The 27,495-nt window shown below is 40.1% G+C and overlaps 1 protein-coding gene across 6 annotated transcripts in view; it reads right to left on the bottom strand.

The window, feature by feature from the left end:
• ALS2 (ALS2, alsin Rho guanine nucleotide exchange factor) overlaps positions 8,781 to 27,495 on the bottom strand; it is a 72,436-nt gene continuing 53,721 nt past the window's right edge. For 5 of the 6 annotated variants that reach the window (XM_021076179.1, XM_021076183.1, XM_021076182.1 and 2 more), the window contains 13 exons: positions 26,478 to 26,589; positions 25,902 to 25,979; positions 24,661 to 24,794; positions 23,183 to 23,350; positions 19,308 to 19,425; positions 18,358 to 18,515; positions 16,121 to 16,243; positions 15,427 to 15,603; positions 14,297 to 14,342; positions 14,026 to 14,087; positions 13,089 to 13,238; positions 12,748 to 12,844; positions 8,781 to 10,141 (listed from right to left, as the gene is read on the bottom strand). In XM_021076179.1, coding sequence (XP_020931838.1) covers positions 10,103 to 10,141; positions 12,748 to 12,844; positions 13,089 to 13,238; positions 14,026 to 14,087; positions 14,297 to 14,342; positions 15,427 to 15,603; positions 16,121 to 16,243; positions 18,358 to 18,515; positions 19,308 to 19,425; positions 23,183 to 23,350; positions 24,661 to 24,794; positions 25,902 to 25,979; positions 26,478 to 26,589 — 1,462 coding nt within the window. In that variant the 3' untranslated portion in view covers positions 8,781 to 10,102. The remainder of the gene's footprint in view (positions 10,142 to 12,747; positions 12,845 to 13,088; positions 13,239 to 14,025; positions 14,088 to 14,296; positions 14,343 to 15,426; positions 15,604 to 16,120; positions 16,244 to 18,357; positions 18,516 to 19,307; positions 19,426 to 23,182; positions 23,351 to 24,660; positions 24,795 to 25,901; positions 25,980 to 26,477; positions 26,590 to 27,495) is intronic. The other variant, XM_021076185.1, reaches the window with a different exon arrangement.

Below are 27,495 nucleotides of genomic sequence, written 5' to 3' on the forward strand. Positions count from 1 at the left end.
ATATAATATACATTATTAATTTATTATTTATATTATTTGCATATATTATATATTTATATATTATACAATATATTCTTTATATATTCTATAACATGTAATAGATATTCTATATTTACATATATTATGTAAAATAATATAGATATTTATATATTGAATTTTAATATGCATTGTATTTTCCTCATAATTGAGGAATGAATTTACTGTGTTTTCCTTAGACTTTATCATGTTTGCCACTTCAGATAATTATGTCGTTAACAGTGAAGCTGCTCACAGCATATAATGTGTCTCTAAACACACCACTTTCAGCTTGTGGCTGTATCTGTGTCTGCATTCAAAGCTGCCGTATCCCTGGTGGATTCTTTTACAGGTGCAAATGTGTTAGTTCATAACATCTTTTGGTGCAGTGGCATCCCATACTGACATCTTGAAATAAACAATGTTTTATCAACTACATTTATTTAATTTATCTTATTACTAGGGCCATATATATATACATACATAATTTTTTTGGTAGTCATTAAGTGTCTTAGTTTAGGTTCCCCCAGCATCAGAATTCTAGTGAGGTGATTTGTGTAGAAAGTGATCCAATAACATTGGTGGGGGGTTGGGTATTAAGGCAGGGCAAGGAAAAAAAGCCAGGAAGATGTGTATCAAGAAAATAATCACTCTGGGCCCTCTGGAGCTTAACCCCATGGAAGAACAAGGGACAAGGGAGTGGGGATATTTATACACCAAAGATGCCAGATATGGCTTGAGGGCTTTTCCCAGAGAGCATGAGCCCCAGCCCTTCCAGCCTGCTACATGCATACTTTCAGGTAGAGAGTGCAGGTGCTGGCTGGTGGAGGTCGGCCCCAAGGGCACCAGAATAGTAAGGACCGGGCCCCAAGGGCACCAGAATAGTAAGGACCGAAAGGATGTGGGTAGAGCACCAACAGCATTTGTTACAGGAGGATAATAAAAGTTAAACCAAGATTTTTTTTTTTTTTTTTTTTGTCTTTTTGCCATTTCTAGGGCTGCTCCCGTGGCATATGGAGGTTCCCAGGCTAGGGGTCCAATCAGAGCTGTAGCCGCTGGCCTACACAAGAGCCACAGCAACTCGGGATCCGAGCCGCGTCTGCAACCTACACCACAGTTGACGGCAACGCCGGATCCTTAACCCGCTGAGCAAGGCCAGGGACGGAACCCACAACCTCATGGTTCCTAGTCGGATTCGTTAACCACCGCTGAGCCACGACAGGAACTCCAAACAAAGATTTTTTTTAAGAGGAACATTTCATATTAGTTGCTAAAGACTGGGGTATTGGGAATTCCCTTTATAGTCAGTGGAAACGAATCTGACTAGTATTCATGAGGTTGGGGGTTTGATCCCTGGCTTTACTGAATGGGTTAAGGATCCGGCGTTGCCGTGAGCTGTGGTGTAGGTCACAGACGCGGCTTGGATCCTGTGTTGCTGTGGCTGTGGTGTAGGCCAACGGCTATAGCTCGGATTCGATCCCCAGCCTGGGGACCTCCATATGCCACGGGTGCGGCCCTAAAAAAAAAAAAAAAAAAAAAAAAAAAAAAAAAAAAAAAAGGCAACAACAACAACAAAGACTGAAGTATTGAATCTGATATAGTTGAGAACCATTATCTAAAGTCTGGGCAGATTGTACAGTTGAGTCAAGGAGGCTATCAAGAAAAAGACAGCTCATTATCATGTTGTCTCCAAAGTCCACGGCAGGGAGAAGAGCAATACAGAAAAGTGTTACGGGATTTTGGACAACCTTCCCATACACATTCTCTTCCACTCACCCTGAAGCATTCCAGTTTGCTAGGTTCTACCAAAACTCGGTATCATACGCTTTTTGCCTTGCACACCCACCACGCCTCCTAATCAGCCCCAACTGAGTGAGTTTAAATCCTGATTTTCCCTGCATTCCAGTTTTTGAGACTCTGTTGAATCATGTAGCACAGCAGTTGCATGTATGACTCATCTTCCTCCCTGGGAGGGGAGCACTTCCAAGGTAGGGGTTTGAAAAGGGAGATGGAGTGCCTGCCAGACAGACAAAAGTCAGAGCAGACACGTGGGTCTGACCCCAAGTCTTCGTATTAGGGCAACTTCTTTAAATGCTACTGAAGGGGTTCTCACAATTCACACGTCCTTTGCAAGGCTGTACAAATGAAACAAGCCAGCTGCTAAGGGTATATTGTAGGTGGACCACAGTTCTTCCATGTGTGCCAGTATGCTGAGCCAGGCCTATCCATGCAGCAGACGGGGGCACTAGAGGTTGTAGATTCCCAAGTTGAAATTGTGAGACAAATTTTCAGGTAGACTGTGGTTTCTATACTGAATTCTTTTTTTTTTTTTTGTCTTTTTGCTATTTCTTTGGGCCGCTCCTGTGGCATATGGAGGTTCCCAGGCTAGGGGTCCAATCGGAGCCACAGCCACAGCAACTCAGGATCTGAGTCGCGTCTGCGACCTACACCACAGCTGACGGCAACGTCGGATCCTTAGCCCACTGAGCAAGGCCAGGGACCGAACCTGCAACCTCATGATTCCTAGTCGGATTCGTTAACCATTGCGCCACGATGGGAACTCCCTGAATTCTAATTATTAAAGTAACTTGTAATAAATCTATAGCCAACTCCAGAGCTACACAGATAATGAACTCATATATGCTAAAAGGCTCATTTTGGCTAAACATTTCTCAGCCCTAATAGAGGCATGAAGTCATTTTCATCTCTACAACTTAGATGAATTCTGCAAACTGCATGCCTCATTCGTCCTCGGATTCCTGTGACAAATTTGCTGTGAACTGGATTATGGGCCCTCCAAATTCGGGCGTTGAAGCCCTAAACCCTCGTTGTGATGGTATTTGGAGATGCGGCCTTTTGGGAGATTAGGTTTAGATGAGGTCATGCTGGTAGGCCCCTCATGATGACATCAGTGCCCTTATAAGAAGAGACATCACAGAGCTTGTCCTCTCAATCTCTCTGCCATGTGAGGACACAGCCAGGAGTCTATCTTCAAGACAGGAAGAGGAGGAGTTCCCATCATGGCGGTGCAAGGGGATCGTCAGCATCTCTGTATTGGGACCCATGTTCGATTCCCAAGCCAGCACAGTGGGTTAAGGATCCGGTGTTGCCTCCCCTGCGGCTTGGATGATCCCTGGCCCAGAAACTCTATATGCTGCAGGGCAACCAAAAAGAAAAGAAAACAAAAACAAAACAAAAAGAAAGAAAGGAAGAAAGACAGACAGACAGACAGACAGACAGGAAGAGGGACTTTACCAAAACTCAACCAGACTGGAACTGTGATCTCAGACTCCAGGCTCCAGAACTGCAAGAAATACATTTCTGTTGTTTAAGCCATTCAGTCTCTGGTATTGGCCCCAAGCTAAGACCAAAATTCACAGGAGGAACCCTCAGAAAATGGTTCTCCCTCCTCCTGGGTGGCTAAGAAAACGGTTGCAATTTATTGTCCTCATAGCACTTACCACGCTTCACGATTCTCTTAGGCATTCACCTGCTCAGTGTCCAGCTGCCGTGTGGGTCAGGTCTGCAGAGTAGATGCCTTGTCCTGCTCACTGCTGAAGCCTCAGCCCCTGCAACAGCACTCGGGTCAGAGCAAGTGCTCGGTATTCCTAGGCATTTCAGGGAAGGGGCAGAAAAGCATGAGGCCAGATGTGAAAGCATAAGGCTGAGATCCTCCTAAGGAGCCCAAGGGCGGCTGGGACGTCAGTGCTGGGGTGGGAGCAGCTGGCTCCTTTCCTCCTCAGCCAGGTTATCCTGACTTTAACCTCCTTCCCTGTCAGGCTTTGCAACTGGGGGCTGACAGATCTTGGAGGCAATTAACTGCAGCCTTCATTTTACAGATAAGGAATCTGACACCCAATGGGGGTATTCCATAGACTTCGTAAATTTCACAAGTAGCAAAATCAGAATTTCTTCTGTTTCCTTATTTAGTCCTGAAACACGCTAATTCTTGGCAAAAGACTGTGACATCCAGTCCTTGACTGTCTTTTTGTGATGGTCGTTTGAGACTTACCTATTTCTGCTGTCTTGAGAGTGAGAATTCATTTTTCTTTTTTTCTTTTTCCTGCTTTTTAGGGCTGTACCCACAACATATGGAAGTTCCCAGGCTAGGGGATGAATCAGAGTTACAGCTGCCAGCCTATGCCTACACCATAGCTCATGGCAATGCCGGATCCTTAACCCATTGAGTGGGGCCAGGGATCAAACCCACACCCTCATGGATACTAGTCAGATTGATTCCACTGAGCCATGATGGGCGGACACTCTGAAAGTTCTTGATGGAGACTGTAAATATGTAAATATTCAACCACAGGCAATTCTTTTTTTTTTTTTTTTTTTTTGTCTTTTTGCCTTTTCTAGGGCCGCTCCCTCGGCATACGGAGGTTCCCAGGCTAGGGGTCTAATCAGAGCTGTAGCTACCCGGCCTACACCACAGCCACAGCAACTCGGGATCCGAGCCTTGTCTGCGACCTACATACACCACAGCTCACAGTAACGCCAGGTCCTTTAACACACTGAGCAAGGCCAGGGACCGAACCCGCAACCTCATGGTTGCTAGTCGGATTCGTTAACCACTGCGCCACGATAGGAACTCCAACCACAGACAATTCTGATCTGATTAAGTAACACAGAAAGCATGGCCAGTTTTTACTATTAACCTAGAAGCTCCATTAATGTTACTGACACCTAAGGAATTTGTCCTAAGCATTATTTTACCCATCAGTTTTTCTAGGAACTTTAAAAAATACAGTGATTTCTATTAAAATGCCACATTCAATACCTCTATTACACTCATTTTTCAAAATGATGCTTCCACCAAAGCCTGAAAACACACTTGACAACTTAATGATGAGAAATTGCTCCAACAAAAGTGGCTGGCTTGTGTGGGTCAAAATGCTACTGATTAGGACAAAGACAAATGCTCAATTTTCTGTCTCCATCACAACTCATTAGTCCATACTTAAGAAATGGTTTCTTAAAGCAAATCTGGCTCTTTCAAAATCACGCCTTTCTCCATGTAATTTGGATTACAATGAAACTGAACCATTTGAAAATTACCCATAATTTTATTTTCAGCTCTTAAAAATGAATAGAAGGGCAGACATTTTTAGCTCTCTTCTGGTAACTGGGGGTCTCTTACCTGCAAGACTGCAAACATGCAAAGTTGCTCCCATCCAGAGAAAAACTGGAGTAGAAAATTCCAGCAGGCTATTAGGTACCAAAGTCACCTCACTGTTCCAGATAAAATCTCTGCACATCCTCTTTGGTTTAATCCACAGAAGCCTAACCCAGCCTAATCACTAAATTACTCTCGTAAGCCTTCCTTGTCACAAATCTTTCTAGGTATTCCTTGCACTGAAAAGTCCCTTCCCTTTAGTATTTTCTGACTGCCAGCACATAGTTAACACCAAAAAAATGAATGTTTTTGTTGACTATTTCAGAAGACACTCCTGAAATTTATTTTAACCTTAGGAAAAACCGACACCTGAGGGTAAGCTGACCTATTAACCCGATTTTCTCACATTGTGGTGAGGAAACAATGGAAGACTCTTCAGCCAGTTATTACTGCAATATGACCATTATTATTATAATGAGGCCTGTAAAAAATGTCCTTGTGGAAGTTCCTCTACCAAGTTACTGCTCCTTTTTTTTTTTTTTGCTTTTTAGGGACGCATCCACACAGCATATGGAGGGTCCAGCTCATGGCAACGCTGGATCCCTAACCCACTGAGCGAGGCCAGGGATCAAACCTGCAACTTCATGGTTCTTAGGTTCGTTTCTGCTGTGCCACGACAAGAACTCCCTTTTTAACTCAATGAATTTTATGACATTTATAGTTGTACAATGATGATCACAACCCAATTTTAATTAATTTTTAATTTTAGCATTTCCTCAACTTTTTAACATAGTTTAGGTGACAAAATATTTATGATATTATTTTGGGATTGCACCGTGTTCTTCATTCACCATTTATGATTTTTTTGAGCACAGAGCAAACACATATGACCATGGTAAATTGGATCATTCTAATCCTATTGATTCTTCAGTTATCGATTTTGAAACACTTCCTTAATGTATTTACTATAAAATAGATTAGGAGAATCTTGGTTTGTCATGGAACTTGCCATATACAAAGTAGTTTATTTCCTCTTTAAAATTTTAATTACTAGGATAAAAAAAGCAAAATATTACTATGTTATTTCATGTAATTTGACAGGTTCGGAGTTCAGGATATATTTACAAATCGAGTATATCTAGTCATCTGTTGATGTTGCTCTACACATATAAAACAGTATAAAATCACTTATTTTCTAGTTGTATAAAATCTGTGAATACACAGAAATAAAGGTCCTTTTAGATCCCTTGCCTCATTTCTGCCACCATTTTAATGCGGTTTCCCAGAATTAGCAAAGCCTCACTCTGGCCACCAATGCTCTATGTTACATGCTTTTGGACCAATAAATTGTCCTGGTGCTCTTATGGTATTTTTCTTCAATTCGACCCTAAATTTTAAAGCTGAAATGACTCTGATTCCACGTCAGCATGCTATATGTGTGGCAACTCAGAATAATAAGGATAATCATTGTATAAAATATTATTTCAAGCACTGTGCTGACTTGATATGCTCTTCAAATGTCATAATAACTAAATCAAGTAGACACTGATTATTTTAGGCCAAGTTACTGTTCCGAATCTAACATTCATTCATTCTCCATTTCAGTGAGAACTACTTCTTTTTTGAAACTTTTATATTGCAGGGGGGTTCAGTGGAAAGGACATTTGAAAATAGAATGAGAGAAAGGGTACAGCTGACTGTACCTTTGGGTAAAGACCAAATTGGCAATTGTTAGAAGTTTATCAGCCCTTTTATCCTAAATGAGACATACATTTTAGCCCATAAAAAGGGCTGATAAACTTCTAACAATTGCCAATTTGGTCTTTACCCAAAGGTACAGTCAGCTGTACCCTTTCTCTCATTCTACTTCCAAATATCCTCATTCTACTTCCAAATGTCCTTTCAAAACTTTGCTTTCTGCTGTAGATGAAAACACAAGATGGGAATGTGACACGTTTGTGACTATTTTGAATACAGTGTATTTTATCAAAAACATTTAATTTTATTAAAAACTTTATCAATTTTTTTTTTTACTTTTAATACATAATCCAGCTATGAAATATCACCTCTGACAGCAGTAGTAGGGAAGAGCACTAGAATTAGAGTCCCAGCTCTGACAAGGAGCAAATCACACCTCTCCTCATCTGCAAAATCAATGGGTTAATACCTGCCCCGTGGGGCTGTGGGCCTTCACCACACATATGTAAGATCTATGTAAACTGCTGTCTGGGTGCTGGATATTTCTGTTTACAGACACTCGCCTAATGACACAGGTTTACCCACCAAGGGAAGTGAAAATTCATAGTTTTTGTTTGTTTTTTGTCTTTTGTCCTTTTTCTTAAGGCCACATCCATGGCATATGGAGATTCCCAGGCTAGGGGTCTTATTGGAACTACAGCTGCTGGCCTACACCAGAGCCACAGCCAGGCCAGATCTGAGCCACCTCTGGACTACACCACAGCAATGCCGGATCCTTAACCTACTGAGCAAGGCCAGGGATCGAACCTGCAACCTCATGGTTCCTAGTCAGATTCGTTTCCACTGCTCCATGACGGGAAATCCAAAAATGTATAATTTTAATGTTTAATTCATATTTATACTTTCCCTGTAAAGTATAAATACAGTACAGAGTCTAAAGTAATAGAACAGTTTCATTCAAGACTCTAATAAAAGGATGAATTATGTTTCTCTTAGAACTGAGACAGCTTAACATCATTTGAAAACTTTTTAGTGAATTTCAAGTTTTTCTTTGTCCACTTCCACAGTTATCTCTGTTTTTCCCTCTTAAGTTAGGATCAAAGACATTTAGTAAACTTACCTTTATGAGACAAATGTGGAATTTGTTTATTCCAAAAATCAAAACAATTCCTAATGGAAACATAAAGTGTTTAACATAAACAAATCTTTGTTTTGGTCCCTTTCCAGTAATGGGCGGGTATATTCTGGTAGGAAGCAGCAGTGAGAAGTAAACGCTCCCTAAAGTGACATTACAACTGGTATACAATTAACTAAGGCCTCATATTTCTAGCCAAAATTTTAAATCCTCTTGTTTTCCTTCCCTGAATCTGTGTAGGGGAAAAAATTTAACCTGTAACTATCAAAATATGTCTTTTATTCAAAGAAATAATACTAGTATTTCTTTTTAAGACTCTTGTCCTCAGCTTATTAGGGTCTGAAAATTAATTTGTTCTTTGTCAGCAAAGACACTATTATGTTTATGTTTAACTAATTATTAGCTTTTTAGGGCCACACCTACGGTATATGGAAGTTCCCAGGCTAGGGGTCAAATCAGAGCTACAGCTACCGGCCTACACCACAGCTACAGCAAAGCCAGATCCGAGCCACATCTGTGACCTACACTGCAGCTCACAGCAATACCAGATCCTTAACCCACCAAGTAGGACCAGGGATCAATCCTGCATCCTCATGGATAATAGTTGGGTTCATTACTGCTGAGCCAATGGGAACTCCCACGTTTATGTTTATTTTAGAGAGATCTCTAAAACCCCAGTGGGATCTGAGGCCTCTACAAAGAGGCACAGATTCCAATGCAGGGAAACCTCATCCACCCCAAAAAACTAAACTTGGGTTTCTTTTAAATTTTTAGGCTGCCCTGTTTCATTTCTTTTGCAATCATAAAACAACCTCGTAAAGATGAACATCTTTTATTATGAAAATTGCTGTTACATTACAGCCAACATTCCGAAACAGTATTTTAATAAACACTTGTCTTGATTATAAAGTAGAGCAGAAACCATGATCCTTTTTGAAAATTGATTAACATCTGCTGATGTTAACATAAAGCAGGAGAATACTCCGTACGCTCACTCTGGTGTGGAGGAGATGAGACGGGAAGAGCACCTATGTTATCTCAAACAGCTACTAGTGTTACTTGAACAATGTAAACCAACCACTTATAACAGGACATTCAAAAAAAAAAAAAAAAAAAAAAAGGCCCAAAGCGAAACACTAGAAGGTTAAAAGATCGAGGGGTCACAACACTTTTGATAGGGGAAAAGCCAAAGCGTGTTTCCTTTTCCTTCCCCTCTGTGAGTTCAGTGCGAGGTATGGGGAGGACCACAATACCAGGTCAAGGACAGATGCGGTTCTTGCTTCCGTATTTCCCAGTCTCTAGTCCTGCTCCGAACATAGCCTGCATGCCGAAGCTCTTCAGGCTCTCATTCACAGGCCTCGGGATACAGCGTTTGCACATGGATGAATGGGGTTCCGTAGCAGCTCAGAGCCAGTGTCAGAATTCCAGTGTATTCACTCTGTAGCCTTGTAAGGAATCCAAGAACAAAATTCCTACGTACTTTCCTAGTCAGGAGGCAGAAGGCTCCTATTTGGACGTGCTCCATGCTGGGGGTTACGGTGTGGTACTAACGGCACAGAACCTCTCCCATCATGAATACCCTGGTGGAAAAGCTTAAAAAAGTTAAAACTGCAGTTTAAAAGTTCCTCTTTCCCCTCCCTCAGCAAAGAAGAAATGGTGCACACATGACTGCAAGGAATTGAGGAAGGCAGAGTGTGGCGACTGTAGTTTCCAGTACAATCTGCTCCTTGCAAAGGGTCTGGGGTAACTGCAGGCAAACCGGAAGCTCAAAAATATTCATTCACTTCCTTAATAGAAGAAGCTATACTGAGAGTTTTTTCTTACAACTTCATGAGCTGGCATACTCTTTACTGTAGGAAGGGAGAGCCTCTTTTTTTCAACAGTAGATGCATATTTGGGGAACTTAACGTAGGCCAGGGACTAAAGTCGATCTGATTTCTTCCTCCTTGTCAATCCTCCCCTTCAACTACTTTTAGTCTGGGCTCAGAGCTCCAATCATTAGCAAGGCTCAGAAACAACAACCAAAATAATACAACGTCCTCATTTCAACACCATTCTTTGTTTGCCACCACAGGAAGATGGCAGATGGTGCTAAAACACTCTGAATAGATAATCCAGTTGTCAAGCTGTTATGCAGCCTAGTTAAGCTTCTCACGCTGGATCTGGTAGTAACATGCCTGAAAAAAAGTTCACAACCATTTCAAACTTACTTGAAAAGAAATTACATAAACATAACAATGCACATGAGACCAAGAACAGAAACTCCTTATGAATACTGATAGCTCAACAAAATCAGGTGCTTTCATTTCCCTGTTTCTGCCGGTCCTCCTCCCCAGCCCATGTCTATTTTTCCGAGTTATAATTAGTAGAGCTAAAATTTCGTAAAATTCCCTCTAACTCTAAAACGGACAAAAAAATTTTTACAAGCTGTATAATATTCTTCATTAAGCAGAAATACCTTAATTTGCTAAGCCACTATTGAACAGACATTGAGCATATGTTGGTGATCAGTTTAATGTATACAAACGACTGTAATCAAAATCACCCAGCATGTTTGATAACCACACTGGTTGAGATTAAGCATCATTCCAGACCTACGGAGTCAGAATTTCCAGGAATGCATTTTGAAGAAGCATCTCCAAGTGATTCTGAAAGTATCCAGGTTTGGGAGTTACTCTTACACAAAGAACACCTCATACAAATAATACACAATATTTTCCATTCTTTAATTTCTTGGGATAAATCTCCAGGATTAGGACACTCAAACTCTACCAACATTTTTGAGGTTGTTGATATAAGTATTAATAACAATTGTTTTTTTCAAAAGGTGACTGCTGGAGTTCCCATTGTGGCTCAGTGGGTTAAGAACCTGACATAGCGTCTGTGAGGATGAGGGTTGGATCCCTGGCCTTGCTCAGTGGGCTAGAGATCTGGTGCTGCTGCAAGCTGCAGGGTAGGCTGCAGATGCGGCTTGGATCTGGCACTGCTGTGGCTGTGATGTAGGTCGGCAGCTGCAGCTCTGATTCAACCCCTAGCCCGGGAACTTCCATATGCTGCAAGTGTGGCATAAAAAGGAAAAGAAAGAAAGAAAACAAACGAAACCAAAACGGTGATTGCTATTTATTCCATTATCGGCAATGTGGGACTGATTCTGACTTCACTGGGTATAATTCTGTAACATTTTTGCTAATTGAGCAGAGACGAAATGACGCCTTCTTTAAATTGGCAGTGAGGTTGAGCATCTTCCTATATATAAATGTATTAAAATTCAGTTTCTTCCTTGGTGATATGTTTAGAGATGCTCTTCATATAACAGAAATACTAATAATGTAAGTTATTGGTAGCCAATATTTTCCCCAGTGGCCCCCACCTTTTTCAAGTTTAGTTAAGTCAAAAAGTTTAAATAATTAGCCCAAGCCTGAAACCCTGACATTAAGTTCTAGTATTTTTCTCATTTTAACTTGCCTATCTTCTCGTCTCACTCCCTTCGTGTACATTTAAACCTTAAGGCATCTGTAATTTGCTATATGAATGATTCCACTCTTGATTCCAACCCTCCCTCCAAAACAGCTAATAAGCTATTCCAATACTTTGACCATTTATTAAATAACTCTTTTCTTTTCCATTTTTGTGTTTGATGTTTCCATTTTCATATGTGAGGTTTCCATTATAATACTGCCTATATGGGGGCTATCCCTTCTCTAAGGCATTTATCTATTCCAGTGACAGTAATATACTATTTTTTTGGGGGGGGCATGCCCACGGCACATAGAAGTTCCCAGGCCAGGGATGGAAACCACACCACAGCAGTGACAATGCTGGATCCTTAACCAGCTGAGCCACGAGGCAACTCCAGTAGCATACTTTCTTAATTATTGCCATTTCACAATACTTCACTAATTGGCATAGTGGGCTAAACTGTCCCTTTTTTTCTGAGGTGTTTCTGCCATATTTTTCTTCCAATAAACTTCAGAATAATTGTATCAAATTCCAAGAGAAATCAAGGCAGGGGAACTGAAATGACTTCCAACAATCCCTAGAGGGCACCCAGATCAGAGAACCTCATTTGCAGCCAAGTGGTTATAGCAAAAAACAGGAGAAAGAAAGAAGACACAACTCCTATTCATCACATAAATACAGTCTTCTGTGTTTTACCTTAATTCCAACAGCTCTACTGTTGGATACTTTTTTGGACACTAAGAATTCTTTCTGTTTCTGTTTTAGTTACATTGATATAGATGGTCTACATTTATAAAGAACTGTAACAATTTGAATGATCAATTTATAGGGAAGATTGGGTGGTGAATAATTTGCTTTAGTATGTTGTGAATAATTGGCTCTACTTCTCTTTAATAAATTGTCATACTTCAACAATACGTGCTCTAAAAACTTAATGTCTGCATTCAAATTTTACATAAAGAAGAAAATGGTTAATGACACATCCATAATATGGTAAACGAAGGAGAGATTTTAACATTAAAAAATACCTAAACTTGGAGTTCCCCTCGTGGCGCAGTGGTTAACGAATCCGACTAGGAACCACGAGGTGGCGGGTTTGGTCCCTGCCCTTGCTCAGCGGGTTAACGATCCGGCGTTGCCGTGAGCTGTGGTGTAGCTTGCAGATGTGGCTCGGATCCCACGTTAGTGTTGCTTTGGCGTAGGCCGGTGGCTACAGCTCCGATTCGACCCCTAGCCTGGGAACCTCCATATGCCGCGGGAGTGGCCCAAGAAATAGCAAAAAGACAAAAAAAAAACAAAAAACAAAAAACCCCCTAAACTTTACCTTCAAGGTGGTGAACATTATACCCTGTTCCCCATGCTGAAGATATGGGTCCATCAGATCTTCAATGAGGTGAACCTCGGAACCCAAATTCCTAATCCTGCTCCAGTGAGAAAAAGATATTGAGTTATTTCTGCTTTATGTGTACATCCTACTTCTGAATCTTTCTGAAGGGAAAAGAAAGAACAGTTCAATAAAATGGTAATACCAGAGTGAAAAGAGTTGACAGAAATGGATTTTTTTTTCTAGTGGGGGAGTATATTCCTGTCATTAGCTCAGAAAAACAAAGCAGCAGAGTTGTTAAAATAATGTCACTGATATTAAAGTCAGAAGAGATTGGTCACCTGGCCCGTAGCACCACATATAAGAAAACAGGAAACAAGTCATCCATGGACCACAAGAAGTCTTCCTGAAGTGATGCCAGGACACTCTGAGAGATCTCTTCAAAGGTCTGCTGAATGACTTTAAGTTTGTCTGAAGGGGTAAATGTCGTGCTGTTGTAAAAAAAAAATAAAATAAAATATAAAAATAAATGACAAAAAATATCCTATAGTTTTCTTAATAGAGCCATTTGATTTAATTTAACAATATACTCTCTTAGGCTCATGTGCCTTAAGTCGGACACTTTAAAGTTGGATACTTTAGGCAAAATGAGTTGCTAGAAGAGATGACCTCTGTAACTCTATGGTTCTTTGAGAAAAGAAGCCTCCAACTATCAATGGTTCGCATGAAAGGAATTCACTAAGTCATAGATCTTCTCCTTTTACCCATGTGGAATCTTATTTTCCTAACACATGCTCTTCTCTGAGTAAGACATTTCTGGTTAATTTCCTTGGCTACAGACGTGATTTTTTTTTTCTTTTCTTTTTTTTTTTTTTTTGGCTGCCAGGGATCAGATCTGAGCCACAGTTGTGACCTATGCTACAGCTGCAGCAACACCAGATCCTTTAACCCACTGTGCCAAGCAGGAACTTGAACCTGCATCCTAATGCTGCAGAGATACCCCAGATCCCACTGTGCGACAGCAGGAACTGCTAAAGATGTGATTATGTAGATAAATTTCTGGGTAGATTCTCTACCACTTTTGAAAATGCAAGGGCCCTTGTAAAGGAAAAGGTACCCCCAAAGGTCTCAAAAGAGCCTTTCTGATTTCCAGGCTGAGTTTGACATCATCCTGGGGGGATAAGGGATTAGAGCTTAGGTAAGAATAAGATCTAATGAATATCTTAACAGACTAACCACTATTTTGATTTATGTGATTTTCAACAAATCGGAGATTACCTGATCTGCTGCAGACATTCCACAGCTGAGGAAAAACAAGCATCTTTTGTGGTTGGCAAAACCTGCAAAAAGAGAATTTATACAGATCATAGATGAAAGTTGTCTTTTGCAGTAACAATAAACATAAATGACACCGAGAGCAGAATGCCAAGTCTTAATGAGTAACTCATGCTTGGGTACTATTCTACCAAAGAAAAACTTTGAGCTGCTATCTCAAATCCCTCATACCAAATAAAAGCATATTTGCTAGGGAAACTAAAATCCACTATACCTTTTTACTCTCTCCAAGGACTGACAAGGTTGCTGGCCAAAACTTCCTACAATGGAATTCATACATTGTTAATACAAGTTACTTATGGCAGATTAATTCCCATAACAAGTTAATGACTATGTCAGCTTTCCTGCCTCCATTTAAAGTAACTGTTCTCAGTTAGATTAAGTTTTAATAAACATTCCAGAAGTAATTCAAGAGTTTCCATCCTGTCCCTACGGACATTCTATACTCCAATAATCCGATACATTACAGATATTATCAGGTATTAGTCAAAATCTTTCCTTCGCTCAGTTTTACCTCATTTTTACTATTGAAATATTTCACTGAAAGACATTTACTTTCCAATTAAGGCTTATCCACTTTTTTTGAAAGTACAAATATGTAATTATTGGATGTTGGGGTGATCATTTTCATCATAATACAAAAAGAAAGCATAATCACTTACCATTCCCTTGGTATGGCAAGAAATAATGCCTTGTAACAAAAAAGCACTTCTGGAGTTCCTGTCGTAGCTCAGTGGTTAATGAATCTGACTAGTATCCATGTAGATGCAGGTTTAATCCCCGGGCTTACTCAGTGGATTAAGGATCCGGCGTTGCCATGAGCTGTGGTGTAGGCCGGCAGCTGTAGCTTCAATTCGACCCCTGGCCTGGGAACCTCCATATGCCACAGGTGTGGCCCTGAAAAGACAAAAGACCAAAAAAAAGAACATTTCTAAAATTTTAAACTAGAAGCTGTAGATGGAGAGGGAGGAAAGAGAAGAATGGGAAGGAAAAATACCAAAGGCAGGATATAATTAATTTTTTCTGAAAATGTGAACACATGTATTTTGCTTTAAAGAACTGCAAAGTATCTGGCAAGATAACTCAAATTATATATCTACATATATCTACATAAATTCAGAATATACATACATTCATCAGAATAATCAGGTTTCATGTTCATCTCCAAAAATTCTCAGAAATGAAGAATATTAAATAGCACTATTTTGCTGAAGACAGATAAGCAATAGGCAAATAAACTGCAAATCACATATGTAATTAGGTATCAAAGTACCAAATTCCTGATAATGCTGTCTGCATTTTGAGTTAAAACCATTGGATTCCATTCATAACTACTGTACTTACCTCTGCACCCCAAGGAAGCCCAAAAGAGCAATATCAGGCTGCTTATTTAGTCGGAGAACGCATTCCCAGTAAACGTCCTCCTCTCGGTCGTTATCCAGGGCGTAGAGCATGAACAGAGGTGGGTAGAGCCGAGGCAGGAGCACAGGGAGTAATAACCCAGAGCCTGTTACCACGTAACTACAAAACATTGGAGTGAGAGTGAGAAGCGGTAATCTTAAAATTCAATACAGAATCAAAAGATGGATCTTCATTTTCTAGAAGCTGAAAGTAAAGATGGAAAATTTTAAGTAAAGAAGTGCTTATATTACTTCTTTTATGTAAGGAGTTAACACAAGAAGTTTACCCATGGCCCCAGAGCTTTGTCCTGGGCCAAGTGTGAATTCTCTTCATCAACTCAAAATCTAACTGAAAGCCCACTTTGTTTCCATTTTAAGGCTGATTTCTCTGTTGTCCTAGGAGAATGATTTAACTCTGCTCAGCAGTCTTGGGCCCGGCCATCTGTGGTTACACTTCCATGGGGTTTGGCTACAAGAGCTTGAGACCTAAACGGAACCTCAGAGATCACTTGGTCCAACCATATCATTTTAGAACAAAGGAAACAGATCTAGAGAAAAAAACTTTTCCTGGGATTCTTTGCATGAGATCACCGGGTCCCCACCCCTTTTCTTCACTGTCTCCACCCAGCTCCACTCACCCTGGCTCTGGGGATTCAGATCTGGAATCTGACTTGCCAGTGCAAAAGGACTTCCTCTCAGTGGGCAGAGGAGCAGAGAGAGGGATGGTGCTGCCCTCTTCAGGAAGCTCAGGAAATAAGAACCTACAGAAGAATAAAAAATACCATTATACATTTACGCCTCTGCTGTGCTAAAAAAAGACAGATTTCCATCATTTAATCTACTTAAAGGACCAATGAGGCCAAACTTTACATCAACTAAATATGTTATTTCCCTGAGATTCTTAACTGATGCTTCTTACAGGGTAAAATTAAGACTGTAGCTAGTGAAAGACAGCACTAAAATCTTTACGTGCTTTTTTTTTTTTTTTTTTTTTCCCCTGTCCAGTTAGGAAAGAATGAAGAATTCTGATCTATATATGTTTTTCTTACTGGCAAATTCTTTTCTGAGGTCAGTGTGTATTGACTCTTAAGGCAGAAATCATTGTTTTCGGAGTATAAACAAGTATCAGTGGAAACAACTTAAACGTCCAACATTAAGGAAAAATGAAAACCCATTTAATGAAAACATCTAAAAAATTTTTTTTAAAGTTAAGCTGTTGAAAAAATTTTCCAAATAACTGACCCATTAAATTATGGAGGATTTTTCCCCAAGTTTTGAATTTTCCCTAGATTTTGTTTCCCACCCTGTGTGCAAATGGTAGACTCGCATGAGCAAATTACTGTTTTCTTTATTTTTACAGACTTAAACCTTACCCCTTTAAAGGCAGCTTGCAATCTTCTGTATTTTTGTTGACTTATACCATGCACCTGCCTCTTATTTTACACTTGAGAAAACTACAAATAAGTTCAAGAAACTCATCTTCATATTACCCATCTAGCTAACGTCAAAGCTGAAGCAATCCCAGCCCAGTGATCTTTTTAGTAGGTCACATGGCACCCCCAAAACCTGAAACATTTCCAAATGCACTTATCAGTTTTGAGGCTAATAAAATAAGGAGGTTTAGTGGGACCAAGTCATAAACTTTTGTATAACTATCTCAATGTAGTATTTACTTGTTGGCTTAAACCCAGTAAAATATCTTGAATTTCACAAGCTCCAAATTTGCTGGCTGCCTGAAACTCTTCTTCAAGAGATTCTTGCTTGCTTTCTCACCTCCTTCAAAGTCTCTGCTCAGACATTACTTTATTAATCAGGTCTCCCTGAGCCTCAGTTTAAAATAGCAGCACCTTGCCTCCAGCCCCATCCCCCCTCCCCTCTGTCACAACTCTGTCCCTATTCGAATGCAAGTCCCACGAGAGTACAGATTTTCTTTTTTTCTTTGGTTTGTTCACTGATAAATTCCCCTACAGGATAGAATGATGGCTAACGCATAGATGCGCTCAATAAATATTTGTTGAATAAATGAACGAACAGTCTGCTATCAAGGGCTCGGACATAAATGCTCATGGATAAAATTTCATATTAGACTCTCTTTTCTGTTTGTTAGATTTTAGAAACATGATTTTGCCTAGAGATTAAATCCAAATAAGACCACTATATTTCATACCAAAATTGGTATTTTAATAAAATATGTAGCTGTGGTGTAGGCTGCCAGCTATAGCTCTGATTCAACCCCTAGCCAGGGAACTTCCATGCACTGTGGGTACAGCCCTAAAACTCACACACACAAAGAAGGGAAAAACCCACTGTTTAGGGAGTTCCCATTGTGGCTTGGTGGGTTAAGGACCCAACGTTGTCTCTGTGAGGATGTGGGTTCGATCCCTGGCCTCGATCAGTGGGTTAAGGATCTGGTGTTGCCAAAAGCTGCGGGGAAGGTCACAGATGTGGCTTGGATCTGTTGTTGCCATGGCTGTGGCACAGACTGGCAGCTGCAGTTGTGATTTCACCCTTGGCCCAGGAGCTTCCATATGTCGCAGATGCAGCCATAAAAAGAAGAGAAAACAAAACAAAACATTTATTTTAGCCTCTTACACTTAATGAGTAAGAAAGCCATAAAAGAAATAAGTAACAATCGCTGAGGTCCATCTTTTTATAGTTATAGCATAAATACAAAGTAAAAACATTTTCATTATTTAATCTATTTAAGGATCTGTGGCATAAAACCATTTTCTTGATGAACAATTTCTCTGATAAAGGGGAACGTTCATGACTCTTAACAAAGTTGTAATCTCTAGATTCACTAGGTGAAGCCACGCAAGCATAAGTATAAACTGGTATTCCACAGCTTGCAGCCTTTAGTGAAAAGATCTCTTACCTCACCAGCTGGAAGATTCGCTTAAGGTAGGACTTAATCTCCTTCACAGCCTCCTGCAGTAGCCGGCGGTTGGCTCCCACCCCCACATATGTCATTCTATACACCGCAACCAGAGTCTCCACGAGCCTGCCCAGTGGGTGCAGAGGAGTGTCGCAGGCCTGAGCAGGAAGAGAACCAATGCAGTCAGTCAACGTGCGCTAATGACAGAAACAATCAATCAAAAGTAAACAGTTTCAGAAAAGATACACAATTTTCAAAACGTCAAGAGTCTAATTCTGACCCAGGAAAATTCAAATACTTTACCTTTTCTAAAAGTGTCGAATCTACCCAAATTATACAGAGTAGGAGTCCCTGATCTTATTAATCAAAGTATCCTTTTAACATTTGGGGAAAATAGCTTTGGATACACTGATATAGAATATCCTTGAAAGGAAGGTTAAAACCTACTTCAAACATCACAAAAAATACATGAAATGCTACCTTGGAAAAAACTGAATAATGACAGTTGCTGACTGGTTAGGACTCTTGATTTCTCCTAAAACTCCCTCTGGCACCCCACATCAAAGCACGTTATGCTTTAAATTGTAGCTGATCTCAGAGGGTTTAAGAAGGAAGCAATAAGAGCATAACCACAGGGCAAGGGTGGTGCACTTTATTTACATACGCTCTTAGTTTACTAGTGTTACCAACAAAAAGCCATTTTAATTTCTGACCCTAATCTCCGGTACCCCCCCTTCCGAATGCTTTACAAAACTTAAAAGTTCTATCATGACAATACATCAATCTTCAGGTAGAAATGTGCTTTTAGTAGTCAGAGAATTAACACAAGAAAGAGTCAGAAAGCAAAACCAGGACGTGGGTAACAATAAGCTGTGAGTACATCTGAATGATACACTATGGTAGTTGAATCATTAATTCACAAGACTGGTATGGCTTTGACTCTTGCTTACCTTTATTAAATATCTCTTGATGTCATCATATTTCTCCACAGAGAAGGCGCCAACATGCTGAGGAATGAATTCCAAACTCTCTAGTGTCTGAGTCTGTGAACGACTTAACATCTCTGGACTATAAAAAGGGAAAAGAAAGCCTATAACATTTCAAGAAAGCAAGATAACTGTGATGTGCACATGAAGCTCGGTCACCAACTAAGAATGAAATGGAGCATCCAACACAGTGTTAGGCCCAAGTGTGTTCATAATTGGTAACTGACCTGCTATTAGGTTTACATACCAGTCACTCAAGAGAGCATTTAGTGTTACTCCACACCAACTACAATAAGTTAATGAAGATGCGGCACCGACCTCAACCATGGTGTTGAAAAATATTATGTTGGCTTGAAGAGAAAACTGGTGATAGACTTGTTAGTGATGATAAAAACAGAATAAAGGGGAGATGAAGAGCTAAGGATTAAGGCAAACAAATCAAAGGGCAAAGGATGAAATGGAAATAAGCTCGAGAAGTAAGGAGACAATGAGAACCCTACAAGGGGTCATGGGGTAAGCATACAACAGACAAGGGGAAACTTTGGATGGAGAGGCTAAGGCAAAAGCACATACACTAGTGTAATGTTTGTAAATGTTTGGTAATGGCATGCTATCATTAGATTACAACTAAGGAGAAATTAGAAACAGTGCACAATCATCATTATACTATGTTAGATGAGCAAATAAGATCTCTGTGGCTGCAATGTGATTTTATACAGAAGTTCATTCATTCTCACTTCTTAGAAATACCCAACAAGAGTTAACCAAGGTTAACTCAATGCCTATGCCCAAGGGCTCTACCAGTGGGGCTGACCATCTGTAATCACACACAGGCAAGTCCACAGCTTTAATCAACCCTGGGAGTTTCCATTTCTCCTACTGATAGAAAAACTAGAAGGTAAAAATCATCAGCGCCACAAATGAAACATTATAATCAATTCTTATTTTTCCCAAATACAGAGGAAAACAAAACAAGACCTTCTTTCTATACTGCTGGGATTCGCAAGTTCTTTAGATCCTAATGCTAATCAATGCTTAGGGACGTTACTGGCCAAACTAAAAAAGGAAATATGAAGAATGGTAGATGGGGTTGGGGGAGCAGAAAGCAGGAAAAAAAGAAAAACAGGAAAAGGAAGAAAATAAGAAAAAGCAGGAAAAGAAAAAAATGAAAAATACATCTGTAATTTTTTCTTCCAGCACTTCACAGCTGTTGTGCCACTTCCTTTTCGCCTCCAAGGTTTCTGACAATAAGCGGCCACTTGAATTGCTGTTTCCATATGTGTAATGTGTAGTTTTTCTCAAGCTGCTTTCAAGATTTTTTCCTTTCCATCTGAATATGATGCATCTGGACATGGATATCTGGTTTTTTTCTAGAATGGTCTGTTCAGCTTCTTGAATGTGTGGGTGTATGCCTTTCACCAAATTTGGGGAGTTTTCAACCACTAACTTATTCAAATGTTTTTTCAGCCCCATGATTTTTCTCCTTTCCTTCAGGGATTCTGAAGACACACATATTAAACTTTCAGGTCCTTTCAGATCCTTAGAGCCCTGTTCACTATTTTCCATTATTTTCAGCTTAAATAATTTCTATTAAGCTATTTTTCAAGTTTACTGACTCATCTGCTGTCATCTCATTCTGCTACTGAGTCCACCCAGTGATTTTTTTTTGTCTTTTTGCCTTTTCTAGGGCTGCTCCCATGGCATATGGAGGTTCCCAGGCTAGGGGTTGAATCGGAGCTGTAGCTGCCGGCTTACACCACACCCACAGCAACTCAGGATCTGAGCCACATCTGCAACCTACACTACAGCTCACAGTAATGCCGGATCCTTAACCTCTTGAGCAAGGCCAGGGACTTAACCCACAACCGCATGGTTCCTAGTCGGATTTGTTAACCACTGCGCCACGACAGGAACTCCACACCCAGTGATTTTTAAAATTTGGTCACTGTATTTCTCAATTCAAAAATCTTGATTTGCTTCTTCTTTATACCTTCTATTTCTTTGTTGATACTTTCAATTTCAACATTTGTTTCAAGGATGTCTGCAATTGGTCATTTGAGCATTTTTATAATAGCTGCTTTAAAGTTCTTGTCAGATAATCCCCAAATCTATGTTAGGGGTCATTGATGTCTATTGTCTTCACCCAAATGAGTTGAGATATTCATGATTCTTTGATTGCCAAGTAATTTCGGTTTTGTTCCTGGACACTCTGAGGAATATGAGATTTTTGGGTTTCATTTACGTGCTATGGAGAACACTGACATCCATAACATAGTAGAACCGCAACTGTTATCTTCATAAGGACTTGCTTATAAAGTTGGCCCTTAGCTGGTACCTGGGAACTAAGCTTCCTAAACGTTCCCTATTTTCATATGAAACAGTTCCTAACCAACAAGGGCATTCTGCTCTCCACAGACTGTACTGACAAAGCAGTTTAGGGTGAACATCTGCTTCCTCCTGGGACTGTGCAAGTTTCGTAGTTGCTAAGCACAGGATGCCTATGGGACCAGTCTCCAGAACAAACCTGGGGCACTGAAACTCTAAAGGGCTTCCCCGTGCAGAAACAATGTGTACACGTGGCTGCATTTTACTGCTCAGGGGCGAGTGTGCTCTGTATGAGCCCTCCCAGAAGGGAGAGAGCATGGGAAGCCTGCTCGTGGATTCCTTCAAACTCTGCCTGTCTTCCTCCCTTGTGACCGGGCTGTGGAGCCTTACTGTGCTGCTGTAGTATCTCTTACCTGTGAGTATAATTCTATGCTAAGATTTATAAGTCTGTCCAGTGAACCCCTGAATGGGTAAGTGACTTGGGGATCTCTGAAACTGTCAATATTTTTGTTTTAGCCCTCTGTGGACTGTGGTTTCAGTGTTAGTTCACTTGTCAAAGGCTTTGCAGTCCTATCTGGGCTGTTCTGTGAGTACCACTCAGGTGTAACGCTGGGACCAAGGTGGAAGTCAACTTAGCAGCTCAGTTCTCAAAGTGTGTGCTATGCCAATTAGGACCAAATTCACACATGCACAGGTCCCGGGTGAGTCCAAGAGGTCAGAAACTACTTTACAGGGTTGCTTTCCAGAGCTCCTTTCTCTCCATTACTTCCTTGGCATTTTCTGGTTCCCCTTGTAGTTCCCGTGGCCAGAAACTGCCCACTTCCATGAAGTAGTGGGAGGATAGAGAGGCCAAAATAGCAGTGAGGTCTGGCCATGACTCTAGTACCTGAGGATCCATCAAGGGAGAAGGATCCACTCCCACAAGAGTGCCGGTACCTGCATGTATCTGGTTCTCAGCTGCTCCAGCTGCCACCATCGCTTCCCCCGCACAGAAGTGCCTGCAGCCTGGGGCCCAGGGCACGAGAAAGTGGGGAAAAAGGAGAGAGAGAAAATCCAGTGGAGCTCATCCACTCCTTCTGAGCTTTTAGGAGTCTCTTTTCTGCATCTTGAGCCAGAAAGAGGGTTTTTTCTGGATCTCTGTCTGCAGCACAATATTTGCTTCTAGTTTGAGATTATACTGAGTTTCAGGCTAAGGGATACTGAGGTTCAGAAACCAGTAAACTCACTGCTGGTTGGGTAGTACTTTGATGCAGATGTTCTTCCCCAATACACCTGCTGATATTTGCTTTTCAGAGTTTCAAAGAGCTGTCCATGTATTCTGCCTGGGTTCTAGAGGTGAGTGTAATAAAAGATACGGGGAGGTGTGTTTTACCCTTCCTTACCCAGAAACAGAAGCACATCATTGGCTTTTATATTATATCTAAAAACCAAATGTGGGAAGTCCTGTAACTTACCAGTTCTGAGTTTCATCTTCCCAGCAGGCTCTGCCCCAGGCTGGGCAGGTATTCGCTCACCTGTCTCTGTGCTGGCGCCGACTGGTGGTCAGGGCCACAGCAATGTTGTCCCACGCTTTCCAAACGTCCCCTTGGCCTGGGTTCTCACAGCCTAGCTGACGCCAGCATTCATCAAATACTGCTTTCCACTTCTCATCCGCCGGCACTGCCAGGTTTCCTAGCTTCCTGCTAATAAGGTCATGTCAGCCTTTTATTAATCATTTACTTTGTGCAAAAATCCTAAAGAACAGCAAGTTTCTAATATAAAACTGGGAATGCTTCTGTGACAAAAAGTGCCTAGACTGATGATGGTTCTATTTTTAAAAACCAAATGAAAATTTTAAAGGGATGGTTTTTTAGCTACTTAGCATTTATTACATACTAAAGAGTATCAATTTTTAAGTATGAAGCACATTCAAGTTGCCTCCTTTACTTTCTACATTTGGTAGAACTGATTTGGTAAAACCGACTCTTGCTAAAACAAGGACTTTCGTCTGCTTTGCACATCTCATAATGAGAATAGCAAAATGTATATGCTAAGGGTAAACACAGTATAGAAAGTGTATTAAGCTCCGATGAGAACAAAGAATCTGAGATGCTGTCAAAATACAAGAACAAAGATAACGCTAGAATCAATAAGGGAATATACTCATAAGCCAAAAACTTGAAGAATACAATACACTGAGAGTCTTTTGACTTTTTCCCATATATGCAGAGTATACTATTCTACTTAGGGTTTTATATACGTACATATATATATAGTTTTATATATATACACATGTATATATATTTGGTGTATATATAGGCTCTTTACTATTCCACTTAGTATATACAGGATTTTATATATATAGTGTTTTAAATATGTGTGTGTATACACATACATATATATATATTTGGTGTATTATATAGGATATTTTTTTTTTCTTTTTGCCTTTTCTAGGGCCACTTCCCACAGCATATGGAGGTTCCCAGGCTAGGGGTCCAATCGGAGCTGTAGCCGCCAGCCAATGCCAGAGCCACAGCAATGGGGGATCCGAGCTGTGTCTGTGACTTACACCACAGTTCAGGGCAACACCAGATCCTTAACCCACTGAGCAAGGCCAGGGATGGAACCTGCAACCTCGTGGTTCCCAGTCGGATTCATTAACCACTGAGCCATGACAGGAACTCCAAGATCTTTACTTTTCAAAATTACGTTGTTGGGCTTCCATTTTTAAATGCTCTCTTTCAACCAACTTAGATAACTACACCATTAACGGTAAAATTATTCCTGCACAGAGCATTCATTTTAAACATTTATGCTCTAATGCTATAATCTAAGCCAAGACTATAGATTTAGCTATTTATAGCAGTGTCAATTTGCAATTCAAAGTTATACTTTGTTTTTAAAAAAGGACTTTAAAAACTTGTTATGCATTTAAAATATTAACCAATTTAGATAATAGCAAGACAACTCAAAACAGTCAATAATTAATCCATAATTAACACCAGTTACTCACAAAACTTTGGGTCTGTCTTTATCACTCTCATATAGGCTAGGCTTGAAGTAGGTTCCAGTGACTTTTATCCCAGATCCCCATTCTCCACTAAAATAACCTTCAATGTAATCTCCATTTGGCATAGTCAATGTCCCCTAGGTAAAGTTAGATAAAATATGGAATTACAGCAAGTATTTTCAATCCTAAAAATCAGAGGAAAAAAGCATTAAACAGTTAACATTTTTCTTTTTAACCAGTTCCCAGTTCTTAAAAAAAAAAAGTGCACGCACATGTATGTGCAAAAAGAATGCATGCAGGTGTTCCCACTGTGGCACAGTAGGTTAAGAATCTGAATGCAGCAGTTTGAGTTGCTGTGGAGGCATGGGTTTGTGGCATAGGTTCAATCCCCAGCCCAATGCAGTGGGTTAAAAGGATCTGACGTTGCTGAATCTGGAACATGGATTCAATCCCTGGTAACTTCCATATGCTGTGGGCACAGCCATTAAAAAAAAAAAAAAAGTGTATGAAAATAACACATGGATTAAAGAAAAAATTGGTGAAATATTTTAAGCTGAATGAAATGAACACAAAACTTATCTAAACGGATGGGATGCTACTAGAGCAGTACTTCAAGGCAAATTTAAAGCCGTAAGCTGTAAACATCTATATTACAAGATAAGGAGGATCTCAAATCAGTAACCTAAAATTCCATTTTGCAAAGACAGAAGAGAAGTAAACTAAACCCAAAGCAAGAAGGAGATAATAAAGATTAGAGCAAAAATCAATGAGATTAAAAACAAACAAATAAAATAGTCAATGAAACACAGAAGTTGCTTCTTTGAAAAGATATATGAACTTGACATTTAGACTGATCAAGAAAAGAAAAAGGGACAAAATTACAAAATCAAGAAACAGAGGCTATTACACCAATATTATAGGAGTTCCCGCAGTGGAAATGAATCCGAATCCGACTAGGAACGATGAGGCTTCGGGTTCGATCCCTGGCCTTGCCCAGTGGGTTAAGGCTCAGGCGTTGCCCTGAGCTGTGGTGTAGGTCAGACACAGCTTGGATCTGGCATTGCTGTGGCTGTGGCGTAGGCCAGCAGCTACAGCTCTGATTGGACCCCTAGCCTGGGAACCTCCCTATGCCACGGGTGCAGCCCTAAAAAGATAAAAGACAAAAAAAAAAAAAAAAAAGAAAAAAAAAGAAAAGAAAAGAAAAGAAAAAAAAAGTGGAAGATTAGTAGAAAGAAGTTTCCAACCTTTCCACTCAGGGTCCAATCATCTGAAAATTCTCCCTCATAGATAGTGTCATCTTCAGAAAGTAAAACTCCATTTCCCTATGAAGAAAAAGAAAAAAAATCACAACATATAAAATGCAGAGTAACTTGGAGTTTTTACAGCCACATCTCCCAAAGCGCTACATTATCCTAAAAGACAAAAAAAAAAAAAAAAAAAAAAAAAAAAAAATCGGGCTAGGAAGGTAGATTATTACTTAAAATGTGATTAAAAAGAACACAAAAGTTTTAAAAAGTCAACAGTAACTAGGAGTTCCCATTGCGGCTCAGAAGTAATGAACCCAACTAGTATCCATGAGGATGAGGGTTCAATCCCTGGCCTTGCTCAGTAGGTTAAGGATCCGGCATTGCGGTGAGGTGCGGTGTAGGCCTCAGAGACAGCTCAGATCTTGCATTGCTATGGCTTGTGATGTAGGCTGGCAGCTGCAGCTCTGATTTCACCCCTAGCCTGGAAATTTCTATATGCCATGAGTGCGGCCCTAAAAAGATGGGGAAAAAAAAAAAGTCAACAGTTAACTGTAAGCAAAATATCCCACTCACCATCATTTTATTGAGGTGAAAGTTGCCTTCATAGTACAGTCCAAACTGGGTAACTACCACACCATTCCCTTGACAAGCATCATCTTGCCACATTCCCATATACTTCTCTCCTCTGCAGAGAAATAGAAAAAAAGAAAAAAGAAATTAAAAAAATCAATGATGATAAAGATGAGGTAGGGAAAAAAAAAAGTTACCACATGGGGGATATCAGGCATTACTCGAGGTTGGTATCTTTTCCATTTCTCTGCTTGAAGCAGTTAACTGTCCCCTCAATGGGGACAATGTGACTGCAAAATACATCCTACACAGAGCAATGTTCTCTCTGGAATTTAACATTATAGTCTACCAGATATAGATCTGGAAACACTCCCAGTACTACCTTTGAAAACTTTAAAATACATAACTGCAAAAAATGAATGCCAAGAATTCAGCTTTAAATCATATCACTCAAAATGTAATAGGGAGACTCAAACCTATGTAGTTTTTTGTCACTCAAAAGTTTACGAACTTAAAAAAAAAAAAAAAAAGAAATTGGGTTTATCATAAAAGAAGGCTCATTCTTCAGTTACTCAAACTCAGAGAAATCTTACTAATCTCCATTAAAAGGAAAAAATTAGTACAAACTGTTTATATTAAATAATCATAGAGGTTAGTGATAAGAGCAAAATTTTTAAAATTCCACATGCCGACAATAACATGAGGGGGGAAGGAATATATATTAAGTCCAAAAGCAAACCAGGCCAAACCAAATATGGAGGCAAAAGAACGACATTCCTCCCCCAAAATTTAATTAATTGAATTTAACTAAGTTTGATTCCTGAGTTTCTGGCATGGTAACAAGTCTCTGAGCTGGCAGGAAGATCTGTGTAGATACCAGTCTATGACCCCAAAAGAGAACTTCCATTGATTCCCCTGCCCCCGCCCTCCATCCCAACCCTTTACTCCTGCTATCTACTGCCTGCATGAAAGATTTTTCTTTGTGTAATAATCAAAGATTTGGTAAAAGCTTTGTTTGTGT

Source organism: Sus scrofa, chromosome 15, assembly GCF_000003025.6.
Source record: "Sus scrofa isolate TJ Tabasco breed Duroc chromosome 15, Sscrofa11.1, whole genome shotgun sequence".
NCBI lineage: Eukaryota > Metazoa > Chordata > Mammalia > Artiodactyla > Suidae > Sus > Sus scrofa.